The sequence below is a fragment of the Epinephelus fuscoguttatus genome, linkage group LG7 (genome assembly GCF_011397635.1).
Source record: "Epinephelus fuscoguttatus linkage group LG7, E.fuscoguttatus.final_Chr_v1".
Classification (NCBI taxonomy): domain Eukaryota; kingdom Metazoa; phylum Chordata; class Actinopteri; order Perciformes; family Serranidae; genus Epinephelus; species Epinephelus fuscoguttatus.
In genome coordinates this window covers 22,886,744-22,905,909 of record NC_064758.1, presented here as the reverse complement: position 1 = coordinate 22,905,909, position 19,166 = coordinate 22,886,744, and the positions used below count along the sequence as shown (strand labels likewise).

Genomic DNA, 19,166 nt, shown 5'->3' with positions numbered 1-19,166 from the left:
TGATATATGTCCGGTGATATGTGACGTCAGAATAAGGAAAGAACCACATCCATGTGTAAGGAAGTGGGGCAAACACTGGCCTCTGATTGGTCTGAATTTGATACTAGTGATTTCTATGGAGACTCTCTCATATTTCATAAACCAAATATAAACAAGTGTTGCCCCCAGTGGATAAACTAAAGTACATTTACTATTCAATCTTGATTTACTTTAACCCTGCTTGAGTATTTATATCCTATGGTACTCTATACATCTACAGAGTAATGCTGCTGCTCACTGCTGCTTAAGCAGCCACTGCCATTGCTTAAGCTATGACAGCTGGTTACTAGGCCTTTATTTTTTACAGTGTGATATTGCTACTTTTCTACATAACTCTAGACAAGTAAATTTAGATAATGCTCAGGTTTGTGTATATCAGCAATGTTTGTAATCAAGAGAGTCAACATGCCTGGATTATGATCACACGAGAAACACACCAATGCACATTTTTTAATCTGTAACTGTGATACTTTAATTATAAATGAGTGTATATGTCATCTATTTGGCCGTTCTGAACCAGGGTCCTTAAGGGAGTTCCAGGGGGTCCCCAGAAAAATGAAGAGTCGTTTACTTTCACTTTTTAATTCACTATATAAGCAATACCAGTGTAACAGTGACTATTCTGATCATAGGTTCCACTTCCTCCACAGGTGTCTCCACAGATATAGTTGACATCTGTAGAATTCTGGCCCTAATTATATCACACAACCAAAATCTTTTCAGATGGAGGTCCCTGAAGCAAAATTATCGAATGGGGACCCATGCTTTAATGTGTGTAAATTTAGGGGTCACTGACATGAAAAGGTTGAGAACCACTGGGCTATTATATATGTAAAACAGATAATTGAGTCCATTGTTTATTGGAAGTTTAGTATTTGCTTTGACAATGTGTGATAATTAGCCATACTTAGTTAATGTCTTGAAAAATAAGGGTATTAATTGGTAACTATCTGCTGCCTTTGTAAAACTACTTCAAGTATTGAGCAGGTTTTGTAGACAACGGGTAGTTGTTATGAAGTTGTAGTGTTTGAGAAAGCAAAGACAGGTGTTCTTAAAGATGATTCTTCCTAAATTCTTCTTAACAGCTACTCTGTATATATATATACACACATATACATCAGTGTTTCATAATCAATTTGCTTTTAATTTTGATTAAATTAAAATTTGATGTTTTGACACAGTAATTAATACTTATCCTAAAATTAAGTGAGAGAAGGACAGATTTTTAAAATGCACCCAAACAAACAAGTGGTATAATGTAATTTTTCAACTAGCCAAGTATTGACACTACAAGTACTGGGCCATAACAGATAGGCTGTTCTTCATAAAGTCAATATGAACAGGTACCAATTGTGATGTATTGGTGGCTATGTCTAATTCACTGTATTTATAAATTATATAATCACTTTTGCTTGTGTCCAATGCGGCACACCCCAAATCTAATTTGCAGTAGCACAGAATACCTAACAATTATTTCTATTACAATTATTCTATTATATACTGGTCATCTGTGGCTTTAATTGGCAGTGGGTGGCAGACAGGAAATGTGGGGACCTGATTCACTGGAAAGTTGATCCACTGACATTCATGACTAGACTTAAAAAAATTAAATATAGATGAATATAATTGCCCGTTTGTGAAGGTAGTGATCCTACTAAATAAAGTTCAATGTACACGGTAAGGTATTTTCTAGCAGTGCTCACTCCAGTCATGATCCACTAGATGGCACACAGTGCATTAGCAGAGTTCATCATGTTGACTCAAGATATTACAGAGCAGCTCAGGTCAAATCTCCATTAGAGGCGACAACCCCGACTCACTCCAAATGGACACAAGTTTAATATTCAGTTTCTTGTGATGCACCTGGTTTATTTCGGGCCTACATTGAATATCCAACACAAACCCAAACATAACTTTTTATTCAAGTATTAAAATGTAAAGCACATTATTCTGAATATCAACAAAGTACGAATCAACACAATTAGAAAAGCAAAACTCAAACTTTTCCTTAACAATCAATTTGTAATATGTGTAATCTCTCCGACGGTCCGTTCTCCTGGCTCTTCTTCGGTCGTGTAATGCATAGAAATGTTTGCACAGTAGCTTTAGTGAACTACAATCCTGTGTCCCAAAAATATTTAAGTTGGTCCCTTAACTAAAATACAAAGGGGATGAAAACATAATAAAAAGGGTATTTGATGTATGGATCTGACCAGTCAAATTAATGACAAATGTACCACTAGCCAAGCAGGTTACTGCACTTAGCAAAGCACTTTCACACATACAGCTTTATCAGTCTGAGGGGTTTTTCAGCATTTGGAGTACAAGAATGTTTATGGAGGAGCAGCTAATTTAATACACATTAGTATACATATTTCCATGAACTGTGTAGTAGTTGTACTTAAAGCCAGATAGTATAGCTACAAACATAATGCTGTTTACCTATCAAATAACACCGAAATACGCCCAAACTGCTTACCATTCATTAGTAACATCATGCTTGAATTTTATCAAAAGAGAATATAAGAAAGGCACAACAAAATGAGATCAATACCCCACCCTAAATCAGATCAAGTGTTCCCACAACATTTTCTTTTGTTTTTTTAAACTGTGTATGGTAGATTTTCTATTTAGAGAAACAAATTTACAGCAGTTCCCTCATTTGAAATGAGAACGTGAGCAGGCAAATCTCCCAGTTCGACAGGGACGGAGGCATAGATATTTAAAGAGCGTTTGTGCCTTTGATTTGGTTTAAGTGGTCTATATGCCCTTTATATTTGACATCGTCATAAATCTGGTAATTAGATGAGCTCACTGCCAACAACTGAGGTAATGGGCTCAACACCTGGGAGACATCTTGAAATAACAGGAGTGACTGATGGCAAAAAACCCCAAGGGAAAGTCCTAATGCGTGTAAAAAAATTAAAAAAAAATAAAATAAAAAAGTGCAGCAATGAGACATAGTTGAACATTCGTCCTCTTTAAGTAAAACATGGAGGGAAAAATGACGATCACACGCAAATGAAGAGTTCCAAGCAATTGACATCAACTTGTAGCCACCGAGCTAAGAGCTGATAGCTGCACGAACCTGTTTGCTCCGAGCACTCTTCCACACAGAGGAAGCAAAAACAATGACTTCACTGAAAACAACAAAAAAAACCTCTTACAAAAGTGCCTGTAAGTGCTTTAGATTGCAATAACTTCTGAAAATGAATTTGTTCTATTGAAGCAGTGCTATTCTGCCATATAACCCAAGTACTATCCTTACAACAGGTAATTAGTAACAACTTAGAGACTTACTTTAACATTTCTGAGGAGATAAAACCAAGAATGTGTGCTTGTAAGAAAAAAAGTGATCCCCAGAGTAGAAATAAACATTAATTTAACATAAACTATCTTTATAACATTTAACTTAGATTTCCTAAATAATATGTAAGTACCATGAAGTGCAACACGCCACGGTGCTCTTAAAGAAGTGCACCAGATATGGGCCCTGTTGCCAACAGTGACAGGTAGAGGATTGTGTAATACAAGAATGCACTGCACTCAGAGTATCTTCTTCCACCTGTAACACTGGGTTAAGCTGAACTATGGAGGAAAAAGGAACAAACGGAGGAACAAGTAGTGGAGTGATGTGCGCCCGGCTGCAGCATTAGACGCCTGTCTGCTGAGGGCCTCATCTTCAGCCATCCTTTAAGGGACGGGCAGTCTCAGAGCACAACCTGGAGCCGAGTCACGTCCACCTCAAGGACACTCGGAAAAGTCCTACAAAGTCTTGGAAGAGTCATTTTCATGCTGTCAGTCTGCCGTGATGCCTTTCTCTCTGAGCTCCTCTGTCACTCGCACCAGGTAAGTGGGGTCTGGGTAGCCAAAACTGTCAGGAGAAATAAAAAAGCCATCACAGCATCAGTATGAGCTCACGCAGCAATAGTGCCATCAAGCCAAGGACATCAACTGAAAGCATTTCCTTGTCAGGAGCTTGAATTACATCTGTCAGTCTTTACTGAGCCCTTTCCACAGACACCACACCTGTTAGGGAGGCTGTTGAGGCTATGACCAAATCAAATTTCAGTGGCCGTTTGCTTCCAGCTAAAAGGCCATACATACCAGCGGGGCCCGCCCCATATTGAGGTCTTGTGGTGAATGTCATTCCAGGTGATGACATTTTGCATGCCCGTAGTCATGGAGGTACCGATGGTGAAGATAAGGCGCTGTTCAAAGGCCCGGCGCAGCAGGCCCAGCACGCGGTTCCCCTCAGGGCTGTCAGGGAGGTAGGCCACACGGTCTGTTCCTGGGTACCGAACACCTGGGTTTGGGTGTTCTGGCTGTTAAACAGAAGATCAGATTAAAGGGGCATTAATGGCTTAATGACATTTGTGTCTGTCTTCTAGAGTCTGGAACTCTTTGCTCCTACAGCGACTGTGTTACCCATGTCATGTCTTGTATATTTAACTGCGTCTGCTGCATGTTTTCGTGAGAAGCATGTTTGCAAGTGGGTTTTTTGCTTATTCATTAAGTGTCTTGTGACATGTCTGTTTTTATGCAGCAGCTCCTTCAATGCAAAACAATTCATCTAATTCATGGGAAAGAGGAACTTGCACTGATTTAAACAGATGAAGGTCAGTTTACAAAACTTCTCAGGGGAATTCCTACTCAGACTGTTACAAGCCTTATGACGTCTCCTTGGGAAAGAGTGTTGTAAAGTCTGAGAAAAAATGTTGACATAATCAGAGGTTATCTCACCCTGGACGATGAATTTACAACAGAAGGCCTGTGTTACATCCCAGAGCCTGTGTTATAAAGTGGCGTCATGGAGACACTGGCATTTACCAGGGTGGGGCTACAGAAAAGATACCACTGGTTCCTCGTATTACGGGAAGTGTAAGATCAAAAGAATGGACAAGAAAGTCTAGTCAGATGCAATATTCAGATGCAATATTAAAGGAAGCACATGCACGCATACGTGGGTGGATACACAGCTCTTCCAATGGTGTCATACTATGCCGCTGATTAACAAGTGCCAGTGATGTGCCAAGATATGCTGCAATGTGCCAGTGAAGGCAGGGGAGACGAACACTGCAAACGAGTAGTAAACACGGATGTAAACAACACAGGATTTAAAATACCTTCAAAGAGTCAGCTTTGCAAATATTTCATGAGGAAGAAAATGCGCTCTACATATTTGTTAGACCTCAAGGAAACAAACAGGCATTTTGATGAGTACTGAATGTAGATGTTTACAGGGAAACTCCACAGGGCCATTTTGCATCACCTGAGTACACATTTAAGGTAAAAGTCCCTTTGATGCAACACCAATCTTCCTTAAAGTGCCAATCCTTAATTTTTACCAGTTCAGTTCAGTTCTTGCCAACTCAGGGCAAGTCAGGTTTAAGACTTTTTTTTAAAATGTCAACTGGAATGAAATTCAAGCTCAATTTTACAATAATTAAAACCATGACCTATTATTAATCTCTCATGGTTAGGGACAATTTATTCAGTTGTTTATTGTATCATAAAACATGACTTCTTCATTTTGCTGTGGAGACGAGGGTTGAACAGAAGTGGTAAACACCTGAAGTTTGATGGGGAGTTTCCTGGTGATTTTATGATTCTCACTATGTGTGTGGGATTCCACTGCCTTGATTCCCATTGTGCTGAGTTTGAAAAAAAATGTGTTGTAGAAAATACACCAAGCCTTGTACTGCTTTCAGTCATGCCACAAAATCTTGGCCAAATAGCCACTTCTCATTGAATCTGTCCTTCCCCATGTCGTCTAGGGAACAGTGACCGCTAGCTAACAGACAGTGGATCCTCTGCTCTGAGCATTGTGGCCAGAAACAAAACATGAGTCTTGCTGGCTCCACAGTACTGATCTGTGTGACATTACTACGAAAGACATTTGGTAATTTATTAAAAAAAATATAGATGTTATCAGCTATTTAAATCTTTTTACAATGCAATGTCAGAAAAAGAGAGATTCATAAAATCCTACTTCCCATGTCTGAGCATTTTTAAGACTTTTTGAAGATTGATTTAAGAGATTTTAAAAACAGTTGAGGCCTTATTTTTAGATTAATTAATTCAATACCTTTTAAGTCTTTTTAATGAATGAAAAAAAGGATAAATTTTGTTTTTGCCAACTCATACTTGCAAATACAGAGCTGTTAATAAATTCAAAAGTGTCAGCTAGTTCAGATCCAGAGTTTTGGTGGTGAGATGACTATGTTGCTTACAACTGGATCAGTGATTGTACCTTTAATTTAATGTATTTCTTTCTGAAACTGGATGTAAGTTGCTGTATGTAACACAAGTGCAGGTAAAGATTAGAAAACAAGATATCAGTCATAAAAAGGAAGCAAAGCAGTCAAGCAAAGGGGCTGGATTATTTAAAAAGATCTCATGGTTTCATGTAAAATTAGTGACATAGGTGCTTTGACTAAAGACATAAAATCAATTAACTATTAAATTCTAATACCTAGTGTTTGATGAGTTGTATTATTTAAACAAAACAAATAACTAATCACACCCATAGATGATTATTAAAACTAACAGTTATTCCAGGAACGAGACAAGCATGTGCACATGCTCTTGGTCTACTCACCGCCTGTAGGCCAGGAGGGAAGCTGTAAATGATGCAGATACATCCAAATCCTTCGTGGCCAGGAAGCTCCAGATCAGCATCTCGCTCTACGATCATGGTACCATTAGCAGGCTGGTTCCCAATCAACTGGCCGTACACTAGCCGACACACAGGACACGCTTTCTTCACCTTAAATGCTTGATCCAGGCAGGAGCGACAGAATGAATGGCCACATCTCTCCAAGGTAGTCTTCTCCACTATGTCCCCCATGCAGATTGAACAAGTGCTGTTGTCCTCTGCCTCGCTGTGGGAAGCCAAGCTGGAGTCCAGGTCCTTCCTCTGGGTCGCCTCGTGGAGCATGGCGCAGGCCTCCTCATCAGCAGGCTTCCTGAACCTCTGCTGCTGTCTCTGGGAGCGCCGAGGCTGGGGAGGCGGAGGCTGAAGCAGGCTCCCCTCTCCGTTCGGCTCCAGGACTCCCACGCAGGGCAGCAGAGCCCTCTTCCTCTTGGATCCCCCGTCCTGTTTGCTCATTTCTTTGCGGGCACAGCGGCATAAGTCAATGAAGGCTTTTCGTGTCTCGCTGGAGATGGCTCCATCCATCACACCGGCCCCACCGTTCCTGGAGCCTTCCACCGGCTGCAGCCTCACGGCGCAGCAGCCCCCTCTCTCCCCTCGCCTAATGATACCAGCACTCATCCCCTGCTTGTGCTGGAAGTCAATGAGCCAGGGCCGCCCAGCTGCAGCCAGGTAATCCCACACCGCCTGTGAAACCAGCACCTCATCACTGCCCTGGCCAGCACGCACACTCATCTCATCAGAGGAAACTGCATGGAGAAGAACATCAGCACATTACTGTACGAACAAATTATGTTTAAACACAATTTGCACTGCTGTGATTGTAAATCCAGTTATAGAAGTTGCTCCCTTAGGCTATGCACTAGCCTTTTTTGCTATTCTCAAATGCATTGTGGGGAATGATGCTATATGTTGCTCAGACATGGCTACAGGAGTGTTATTGTTCCTGCTGGCTGTGGTGGCTTTACTTTTGTGTCTACGTGGCTATAGCTCTGGTAATGCACATGAAAAGCAACACCATGTGTATATTTAGGTGGTTTTGTTTGCAGTGTAGCCTATCTGTGTATGACTGAGTAAATGTAATCTCTCTACACGGGCAGCTATTCGCAGAGGCTGCACCAAGTCAGAGCAACACACAACAGGCAGCAGGAGGACGTATCAGCTGTTCAGAGATTCAGACTGTAAACAAAGGAAACTAAAGCCCGTCATACGCTGAGAACATGAAAGCCTGCGGACAGACACATGCAAACACAAGAGTGACACTTGTTCAGGTTGAGAGGTTACCTTGTGATCCCATAAATCCCTTCAATAGTGAATAAAGCGTCCTGTTGAACAGAAAAAGAGAGGAAGAAAACCTGAAGGACTGGAACAAACATTATCACAGCTGCTCGCCGATATTGTGACTGAGCCATTCTCCGCAGGAGCAAGGGAAATTCATTTCGCAACATTAGCTTAGCCTGTGATACATTTGGCGTCAACATTTAGCTAAGTGCTTTTCCCCCCGATTACTTCAGTACCTCACCCTTTGCCGTAGCTCGTCGCTGCCTGTCAGGGAGGTTTCTGGCTGGATTAAAGAGCACAGTGCTCCATCAGAGGAGGCCTTTATTTCTGACGTGCCGCTGCAGTTTATCCGCGGATAATTAGTCTTTTGTAGTCAAGACATGATATCCAAACGTATTCCCAGCTCATATCCCTTTAGCTTTTCAGCAGCCCCTTCCTGCTGTGGCAAACGCTATCCAAATCCTGCACCTCGTCCCCAGTCTCGCCTGTGTTTGCCTTCCTCGTACGTCCTTGGGCTAGGCGTAACACACAGTAAATAGCATTTGTAGTTACTCTTCTTATCTGGCTCCGACCACGCTAACTGTGTGACAGCTTTCTGCCGGCAGATAATTTGTTATTTCTTCTCATTGTGAGTCGGTGTGTCCGCTGTCAGACCGCGTCCTCCCTGTTGACTGTGCAGGAGCAAACATACCCATTAATAAGGGGACTGGGACCTACGGGAAAGTGTGACCAGGAAGTTCGTCACTGAGCTGACACGATTGGCTGACAAATGGTGGTTTGTGTTTTATTTTTTTTCCATGTTGGGAGTGAATCATACTTTTGTCGTGATTAACAGCTTTAATGATAAAGCAACGCTCTGTACACGCTAAGTACACACTAGAGTCCAGCCTACGCGCCATCCAGGGAATACCCACTCATTCACTTATAATGCAAATGAAGCTGTCTCTCAGGGTACACCGACTTGACAGCAATAATGTACTTGCATGTGGTGTGTGATATATATATATATATATATATATATATATATATATGTGTGTGTGTGTGTATGTGTGTGTGTGTGTGTGTCTTTTTAGACACAAATATGTCTAAAAGACATAGTAACATTAATATATGTATCTCCTTTTTATTTGTGTATACATTTATAGACATAAATATGTATCTCGTTTATACATACATACATACATATATATATATATATATATATACACAGTACAGGCCAAAAGTTTGGACACACCTTCTCATTCAATGCGTTTTCTTTATTTTCATGACTATTTACATTGTAGATTCTCACTGAAGGCATCAAAACTATGAATGAACACATGTGGAGTTATGTACTTAACAAAAAAAGGTGAAATAACTGAAAACATGTTTTATATTCTAGTTTCTTCAAAATAGCCACCCTTTGCTCTGATTACTGCTTTGCACACTCTTGGCATTCTCTCCATGAGCTTCAAGAGGTAGTCACCTGAAATGGTTTTCCAACAGTCTTGAAGGAGTTCCCAGAGGTGTTTAGCACTTGTTGGCCCCTTTGCCTTCACTCTGCGGTCCAGCTCACCCCAAACCATCTCGATTGGGTTCAGGTCCGGTGACTGTGGAGGCCAGGTTATCTGCCGCAGCACTCCATCACTCTCCTTCTTGGTCAAATAGCCCTTACACAGCCTGGAGGTGTGTTTGGGGTCATTGTCCTGTTGAAAAATAAATGATCGTCCAACTAAACGCAAACCGGATGGGATGGCATGTCGCTGCAGGATGCTGTGGTAGCCATGCTGGTTCAGTGTGCCTTCAATTTTGAATAAATCCCCAACAGTGTCACCAGCAAAACACCCCCACACCATCACCTCCTCCTCCATGCTTCACAGTGGGAACCAGACATGTGGAATCCATCCGTTCACCTTTTCTGCGTCTCACAAAGACACGGCGGTTGGAACCAAAGATCTCAGATTTGGACTCATCAGACCAAAGCACAGATTTCCACTGGTCTAATGTCCATTCCTTGTGTTTCTTGGCCCAAACAAATCTCTTCTGCTTGTTGCCTCTCCTTAGCAGTGGTTTCCTAGCAGCTATTTGACCATGAAGGCCTGATTCGCGCAGTCTCCTCTTAACAGTTGTTCTAGAGATGGGTCTGCTGCTAGAACTCTGTGTGGCATTCATCTGGTCTCTGATCTGAGCTGCTGTTAACTTGCGATTTCTGAGGCTGGTGACTCGGATGAACTTATCCTCAGAAGCAGAGGTGACTCTTGGTCTTCCTTTCCTGGGTCGGTCCTCATGTGTGCCTGTTTCGTTGTAGCGCTTGATGGTTTTTGCGACTCCACTTGGGGACACATTTAAAGTTTTTGCAATTTTCCGGACTGACTGACCTTCATTTCTTAAAGTAATGATGGCCACTCGTTTTTCTTTAGTTAGCTGATTGGTTCTTGCCATAATATGAATTTTAACAGTTGTCCAATAGGGCAGTCGTGTGTATTAACCTGACTTCTGCACAACACAACTGATGGTCCCAACCCCATTGATAAAGCAAGAAATTCCACTAATTAACCCTGATAAGGCACACCTGTGAAGTGGAAACCATTTCAGGTGACTACCTCTTGAAGCTCATGGAGAGAATGCCAAGAGTGTGCAAAGCAGTAATCAGAGCAAAGGGTGGCTATTTTGAAGAAACTAGAATATAAAACATGTTTTCAGTTATTTCACCTTTTTTTGTTAAGTACATAACTCCACATGTGTTCATTCATAGTTTTGATGCCTTCAGTGAGAATCTACAATGTAAATAGTCATGAAAATAAAGAAAACGCATTGAATAAGAAGGTGTGTCCAAACTTTTGGCCTGTACTGTATATATATATATATTTTAAGACACATAACTATATGCACCCATTATTCAATTATATATACATATATAGACAAATAAAAGGAGATACATATGTGCATGTGTATGTGTGTACATATGTGTGTGTGTGTGTGTGTGTATACAAAAACAACATAAACAAGAGACATATATATGTATCTCCTTTATATATATATATATATATTTTTTTTTAAAGACACATAACTATATGCATCCATTATTCATTTATATATACATATATAGACAAATAAAAGGAGATACATATATACATTTGTATCTATTAAGAGACATATATATATATATATATATATATATATATACATATATGTACATATTTGTAGGTACATATATGTATCTATAAATAATAGTTACATATATTTATGTTTATGTACTATTTATGTATTTATATATAGAGAGTAACATACATACTAGGTAGAGAGAGACAGAGACAGAGAGAGGGACAGACAATATCATTTAGGGCTTTTGTGACTTCTGTTTCTTAGCTAAGCAGGGATCCCCAGAGGAAGTCAAACAACGGTTATCTCTGCACAATGCAATGACACACAGCTGATTGAATATCAGCAAACTTTCCCTGCTTCCCTTCACTGGTTCCTGTGCAGCAGGGTCAGTGTTTTTACCAGTGTTGTAATCATTAAAAAGCAAAAGCAGCATGTGTGTACATTCAGTAGGCTATATCTTCAGTAGCTAGCTAGCTAACACTACACTTTTCAGGGTTTGATTTTAGTTTGGGAACAGGGAAGAAACGTATATATTTTTTTAACCTCTCCAGGTAACGAGTATCATTAATACACAACGTGCCCCAGGCACAACATTTAGCTCCAAATCCACAAAACCAGCCTGAAAATGAAGGAAATCTTATATAATTGACCAGTCTGAGTCTGGTGGGGTGGACTTAGCAAAGGGTCAGTTTCCTGTTGCAATTAATAAAGTACCATGCCTATCCATAATTACTTAAAGGAGCATTGTGTAGGATTTAGTGTCATCCGCTAACTACAGTGGCTGATGCGAAAACACAAATGGCCCGACCTAGAGCCAGTGTTTGGTTTGTCCATCCTGGGCTACTGTAGACAAATGGTAACATGGCAGACTCCATGGAAGAGGCACCACTCGCTTTGTAGATAAAGTCATTCTAAGGTAACGGAAACACAATAATTCTTATTTTTGGGGTCACTTTACCCTAAAAAACCCTTCAATTAATCTGTTGATTATTTTCTTGATTAATCGATCAATTTTTTGGTCTTAAAAATGTCAGAAAATGTTGAAAAATGTCAATCAGTATTTCCCAAAGCCCAAGATGATGTCTTCAAATGTTTTCTTTGTTCACAACCCAAATCTACTCAGTTAACTGTCATAGAGGAGTAAGGAAACCTGAAAATATTCACATTTAAGAAGCTGGAATCAGAGAATTTTGACTTTTTTTTTTCTTTAAAAATTACTCAGACTGATTCATCATTTGTCTTATGTCAGCTATTAATTATCAATTTGTTGTTTAATTGTTGCAGCTCTACAGTGGTGTCCCATTTTCTTTGACCAACAACCAGGAAAACCTAAAAAGCACTCAGTGTGGAGAGAAACCCAGACAAGCAGCCAGGATAATACATTTGAGATGCTGTAACCAACATATTGGGCAACAACAGAATTTTTCCAGTCGTTTCGCAATTCAGGTTGTTGTTTTAGTGCTCTCAGCTATGAAATGTCATAATTGAGAGCTGGCTGCAAAACAGAATTGCATTCACAAGTTTACTTCTGACTGAGAAAGTCATTCCAGGAAATCTTCAATCAATCAGTACTGTCTACTCCATCTCCATATTATTGAAATAAGCGCATAATTATTACTATTATTATAGTAGTAGTAGTAGTAGCAGTGGCAGTAATAGTAGTCGTAGTAGCAATATATATATATATACATATATACACCTCTACATGTACACCTGAATTAGTGGCTGCATCAAGTGAGCTCATATGACAGGACACGTGTTCTCTGTCTAATAGTGATTCACTGAACAGATCTACTAAAGCAATATATCTCTTAATAATGACTTCACATCAATGTGTCTAATAACCCACAAATGAATGATAGTGACAACTCTCAAAGTAATTCTTGAGCCTGATTCATATGAACCTCTGTGATAATTAAGCCATTATTAATGCTGTTGAGTGCAGTGAATTTTTATTATTCTTGTTTTAAATTTCAATAGAAAAAGAAATAAAAAGGGTTGATAAGTTTTTCTGTTCTCTTTAGAAAACATTGCTGACACCGGGGCTTTAGAAAATGTAGGAACCCCTCTCAGTCTGCAGCAAGGACAAAATGTACCAGCAAAGCTTTCACTGAGGCCCTGCTACAATCTGTCTCCCCTTCTATTTTGGTTTTTGGTTAGATTCAGGAGGTGACAGTTGGCCCTGGCTGTCAAGGCCCATAGACGCTGGATCACTCTGCTGGAGGAGCTGAGGCCAGCAGCATCACACCATATATTTCACATCATTCCTCAACAAAACATTTCATACACTGTGTCTTCATTTCCGCATAATCAGACCTGGCATTTATCTAAATGTATAGTTGGCCCAAGTCAGCATTAGCTAATATCTAAACGTAATTTATTGTTATCTGAGTCATTTTTAAGGTTACTATGTCGTTTGCCTTTCTTCTACTGACAGCACTACACATTAAAACATTTCAAATACTCATCTTTTTCATTGTAGCCATAGCCATAAATCATAAAACATATTTAACATGTGCTATTATATTGATGTTGGAGAATTATATCTCTATGCACAGACGACTTTCCTAAGCTGCAGATCAGAACACAGGACACGTCATCGTGACACTTTTTGGAGTGAGTCCATTAAAACCGATTTAGTTTCTGACTGTAGACTCATTGATTTCTTTTTTTAGATATTACGTCAAATGAGTGTTATATAAATGTAGGACATCCAGCTGTGAATCAGAAAATTTAGTCATATGCCAGTAAAGCCCCTCCCCCCTCTCCCGGTGGCTGTGGTCATGCTCTCAAGTCACAGGGGTTTCTCTATTTCATTTTTCTCTGTATATAGAAAAAATGATTTGTGTCTGGTTGACATAATCACTTCACAAATAAAATCTTGTAAAATAAAGAGTTGCAAAGTCTTGTAGAAATAAAATATGTAATATCTTATTTTAGAGTGGTTATTCAAATCATGTAATTGTAATTTTTAGTAATTAATAAATTAGTATGTGTTTTAGTTTGTGATAATTCCTTGTTCTTAAGAATACACGTATAACTATTTTCTTTTGTTTACAGTTATGCTGTCTTAAGCTACAGAAACTGTAGTCTCGCCACCAGACAATCAGAGATCTCCGCCTTCTTTAGTTAAGCAAAGCGTCTAAAGACTGACTTGTGAGTCTACAGAAACTGTTCCTTCACCACAGCCAGAGTTTCAACAGTACGCTTGACAAACTCTGTAAATTGCATCATTACAATCAGGCCAGTGGGGAAACTTTTGTTAACTGGACCACAATGAGGGAGGAAATTAGGTTTTAACACCACAATAATGCATCCAAATTATGGCTTATTATCTGCCAGAGTGACTGGTAGAAAAGACAGCAACACAGCAAGCTATGCTTAATTCCCCATTCAAATCACATTGTAGCTGCAGAGAGCTCCTGGAGGTAATTCAGGTTTCACTGATGTCTTTCTTTTCTTTAATGATGACTAATTCATGAGACTAGTTCACTGTAAAGATACTCTCCTCAGCAGCTTTAAGGTACAGGTGGAATCTTTCGAGAGAAATAACACAATTACTGTACATCTATCTGGAGGAATGTTGCATTATAAGGTAGATGATGTTGATATACAACTTTTTAAATGTTGGATTACTGAAAGAAATTAAGTTTAGAGATCGACGCTGCTAGTTTGGTTTGCTTTACTGAGGTTCTACTTTTAATAATACACAAAGCTGTTATGGGCAATCATCCTGAAAACTTGTCTGTCACTCTCATCCAGGCTTCATGTCCCCTCTTCTAAATAGGCTAAATTGGGATTGAGCAGTATTGCTGGGTATTGTTTAAAAAATGATGACACCAGTACCAGAATCAGGACCCTCAGATTGATACTGATACCAAGAGAGTACCTCATTCGATGCCTTTTTTTTTTTATAACTTTATTTGATTCCCATAATGAGAATGGAAGCATTCAGTTGCATAAAATGCTACCAGACACCACATGCATGTAGTATAGCCATACTTTGGAACATCTTGGTGACATCTCGGCAAGCTGAATGGGTTCTAGCTGCTGTGGTAATTGGTCAATCACACGTCAAAACCATACAGTCATTTTTTTCTAAAACTCGGAACAGAAAATATCAAATACATATATGGTTTGATTGGAGAAGTTTCAATACTTCTACTGTGTTGTTTCCGTCGATACCATGACAGGAAACACCACCTAAAAGTTATTTTCATGGCCTAGAAAAGTTCAATCAATATCTGTAAACATGAGCTACTCTAAAGCCAGAAACCAGAGAAGTAAGTCTCAAGCTTGTGATGTCATAGGTATAAATTTTGGTGCTGCTCCATAGACAATAAATGGGAGCCTAATTTTGTTTCACAGAATGTTTGTTTTCCTTTGTTATACCCAAGTGAGCTTTATTCTATTGTAGTGTTCTCAGATTTGGAACAGAAAATGTACCCATAAACTCAGAGCCTTTCCCTGGGTGCTCTCAGTGTCATCTATAACAGTGGTTCCCAACTGGTCCAGCCACTGCGTCCAGATTTCTCCTTAGTCATCAGTTCAAGGTCCACACAGTTTCATATATTCAGAATCATACTTGAGGTCAGCCATGTTATCCAGATAGTTTGCTGTCTCTGTTAAGCAGCTGTCTGTTAGTCACTCACTCTACAGCAGGAAATGGCACTTGACATGTTCATGAGTTACTTGCGGTCCATTCAAAATGGACCCGTGACCCACTTTTGAACCGCGACCCACCAGTTGGGAAACACTGATATGTAATATCTTTCCTAATTCATTGTGTATGAGGTAGCTGCAGACTTTATACCCTATGACATCACAAATTTGAGTTTAAACACTCTAGTTTTTGGACTTGGGAGAACTGTTCATGTTTACTTACGGTATGTTGTTGGACTGTCTTAGACCATAGGAATAATATGTATGAATTTTGAAAACAGGTGAAGTTCCCCATTGAAGGTATCAGAACCTATAACCAGCCTTACTGAGCTATTTTATTGTGTCCTTCAACTACAGTCCTTCCTGTGGCCAACAAAAACTCTGTCTGACTACCTCCAGCCTCTCGTTTCCAAAGTGTCTTCCCTCCCTTGTGTCCACTATCCCCCACAAGGCCTGCCATTATTTTGGCACTACATTTAGTCCTTGAAACACACATCTGGCACAAGGCGGTCAAAACTGGAAAGAAAGAAAGATTATTTGTCACCAGTAACCTACACCCATCCACTAAACCCTCCTCTGTACTGCATGTGTCACTCCTACCTGAGTCAAACACCTATTCTTTAAATATTTTCAACCCATCCTTTCTGACATCACCACTCATGTCCCACACATTCAGAAGCTTCCTGCATTGTTATTCTATCCAAGCTGCTCTCTCTTTCCCTGCCTTCACGCTATTGTTCACTTGCTCTATCGACAGCTGCCAAGCCTCATATTAGTAGCACTGCCTCTCAGCCTATCTTCTCTCTTGTCCAAGTCCAACTGCCTAAAGCTGTTCCCAAAGGGATCCTGTTGGTCTTTAAAGTCATTTGACAGTTTCCCTGTCTTTCCCTGCTGCTTAGGTGTTTTGGCCCATCAAGAAAACCATGAGAAGTCAAACTCCAGCAGCAGGTGCCTCTGACAGCCTCTGCTCATATGGGGGGGTCTAAAGTGATAAAGCTAAGCTTCACTCTGATATCATGGCTGAGAGCGAGGCTAAAATGACATCTGTTAATAAGCTGGTTGAGAAGCAGGCTGTGCAGGGAGGCATGGTGGCTTCCACCACTGCATCTGTGCTCTTCCCTGTTGTGAAATTACCCACAACCAAACAATAAAAGTCCTTGTCTATTTAATCATCTCCAAATGAAGGAATGCCCTCAGTCCTCTACTGTGCCCATGATACTGTCAAAGTAGACTACACTCTCTCAATCAGCAGCATCTTTTTGGGGAGGATTGATGACCTCCTCTAACTCATGCCACCAGAGGAACGTGTTTCATTTATTTTCTCCATAGTCTTAGCCACTTTGGAGGATCTAACAAGGGACTCCTTCACTAGCCCTGACCTAACTCATAAGCTTCTTTTACCTTCTGCTCTGACCCCAACAAAGAGTAGATACTCGGTGGCTTGACACAGTGTTAGATCTACATTATCTGCTCAGTTTAAACTACAGTGGTGGGCCCAGTCTCAGAAACCATCGGCTATTGTCGGACAACGATCTACCCTCTGGGAGCGAGGGCCAATACATTTAGCTGATCCAATGTAGCAAGGTGGATCCAAAACGTCCTCCTCTGAGAGCCATCATTTTGGCTAATCTCTATAACCAAATATCTGCATATGAATGCAGATACATTATTGAAAAGCTAATATAAAGCTAAGTCATCGTCAAATGATAGTCAGTGGGTTCCAAGATTGCATTTCGACCAATGCATTCAACCTCTCCACACAGACTTTTTACCTGCTGGTCAAACTACGGATAGGCTATGAATGGTTGGTTAAATGGTAACTGCTAAGAATATTTTTGACTGTTAACACATGTCAGCCTGTACATATTTGCTACTCGCCAGTTTACTACACTGTGCGCCACCCGGATCTGGTGGGAGACAGACAACCAGTTAGCTGTGTTAAAATGCTAACACAACGAATAGTGCCAACTGCCCAAATTTTGGTCACCACTGGTTAACTAGCCTTAACTGCTATGCACTGCGCACCAGACAGGTCAGGTGTGAGCTAGCTAGCGATGCACTCATTCGGTGATTACCGCTAGTAACGCCGTCCTGACCCAACAGTGTTGCTATGGAAACATTGTACCCACCCTCCGATCTCCCCCCAGGTTCTGGTAAGTAGAGACCGAGGGTGGCCACTATGTTTCTGCAGCAACATTGTCCAGCCAGCGGGACGGCATTACCAGCAGTAATTCATGCGAATGAGTGGTGCTGCTAGCTAATACTAGTTCCCACCCAACCCAGCTGGTGCACTGTGCAGAGCAACCAAAGGTAATGTTAGCTTAGCAGTGGAGTCCGGAGGGTGGGCGGTGAACACTTCATGTTAATGCAGCTAGCCAGCTGTCTGTCAGCAAAGGCAATAGAAAATAAAATAAAAGCCAAGACCTTTACATTACAACACATTGAAATTTTACCACCTCTAAACAGATAGCACTTTGAAGCGGGGTGCTTAAGCTCACACTGGGTCAATGGAGAGCTGGATCTAAGGGAGAGGAAGAGGAGAGGAAATGTTTCTTGAATTGTGTCCCTTCCACCTGCCTTAAGGAACATGGTATCAAAATGAATTTGTGTGAATGTTAAGAGTGCAAGCCAGTCTACAGGGTCATCAGGTGGGTGTTCCACAAACCAACCAAGCCTCTTCAGTTAACTCATCCTAGCAAGCAGCTCACCACCTGCTCACCATACACCTCTGTCTAAGCATCACAAGTTAACATTACAAGCTTCAAGTTTAACTTGAGTTAGCTGTATTTTGCTTGATATTTCTATTCCAGCCACTTTATTATCAAACTCCACTAGATTAAGGCAAATATTGTAACCTACTTTACATTTTTTGACAGATTTATATACTACTTTACAAATAAAGAATTTACATGAAAATTTATGATGGCTGAAATGAGATGCCCCCAACCATGTAAATGAAACTTATAGGTAATGATCTATAGCCTAATGCAGGCTAGTGGCAGGCCTAGTCGCATACGCACTTCTGCATTGAGTAGCCTACTTTAAAAACTTGTTAAGTGCATTTTGCTGAGAATATCTTGGTACATTTACTTTTGAAAAACATGCTCAGTGCAGGTCTTTTGCTTGGACTATTTAGGAGTATTTTCAAAGGATTTGAATTTTTGCTCCCATTCAACAAAAGTGGAAGGATTCAAGGAAACCTGCTATTAACAACTTGCAGCCATTTTTCAGTTCATATTAATCATGCCAGTGTTAATATAGCCATCAGTTAGTCACCTTGTGCCACTGTCTGCTATGGAACCAAACACGTGGTGGAGCTCGCGGGCTGCTCTGGAACACTGAGCTTGCTCATTCTAGAACTGTCTCCGACCGCCTCGGTCTGTTGAGTGCTTGTGCACACGCCCGTGGAACGCGGGTGTAACGTTACGTCACGAGAATGGAAAAC

General features: G+C 40.5%; 1 protein-coding gene across 5 annotated transcripts; it reads right to left on the bottom strand.

Annotated features, from left to right (window-relative positions):
- Positions 1-1,941: 1,941 nt before the first annotated feature.
- Positions 1,942-19,091, bottom strand: dtx3 (deltex E3 ubiquitin ligase 3). 5 transcript variants are annotated; one of them, XM_049581127.1, is made up of 5 exons: positions 8,212-8,718; positions 7,979-8,019; positions 6,641-7,443; positions 4,147-4,364; positions 1,942-3,913 (listed from the first exon to the last, which is right to left on the bottom strand). In XM_049581127.1, exons 2-5 carry the CDS (start codon positions 7,989-7,991, stop codon positions 3,838-3,840), a joined length of 1,110 nt encoding a protein of 369 aa, XP_049437084.1. In that variant the 5' UTR covers positions 7,992-8,019; positions 8,212-8,718; the 3' UTR covers positions 1,942-3,837. The 5 variants fall into 5 exon arrangements, with proteins under 5 accessions (XP_049437084.1, XP_049437082.1, XP_049437087.1 ...); XM_049581125.1 differs by having other exon boundaries at positions 8,217-8,718; XM_049581130.1 differs by lacking the exons at positions 7,979-8,019; positions 8,212-8,718 and adding an exon at positions 18,998-19,091.
- Between the last annotated feature and the right edge of the window lie 75 nt (positions 19,092-19,166).

Excerpts from the sequence above, each read along its gene's own strand:
- dtx3 (XM_049581126.1), bottom strand. Across the intron at positions 4,365-6,640 it reads TCCCTCCTGGCCTACAGGCG|CCAGAACACCCAAACCCAGG; the intron begins GTGAGTAGACCA and ends TCTGTTTAACAG. Across the intron at positions 3,914-4,146 it reads ATATGGGGCGGGCCCCGCTG|TTTTGGCTACCCAGACCCCA; the intron begins GTATGTATGGCC and ends TTCTCCTGACAG.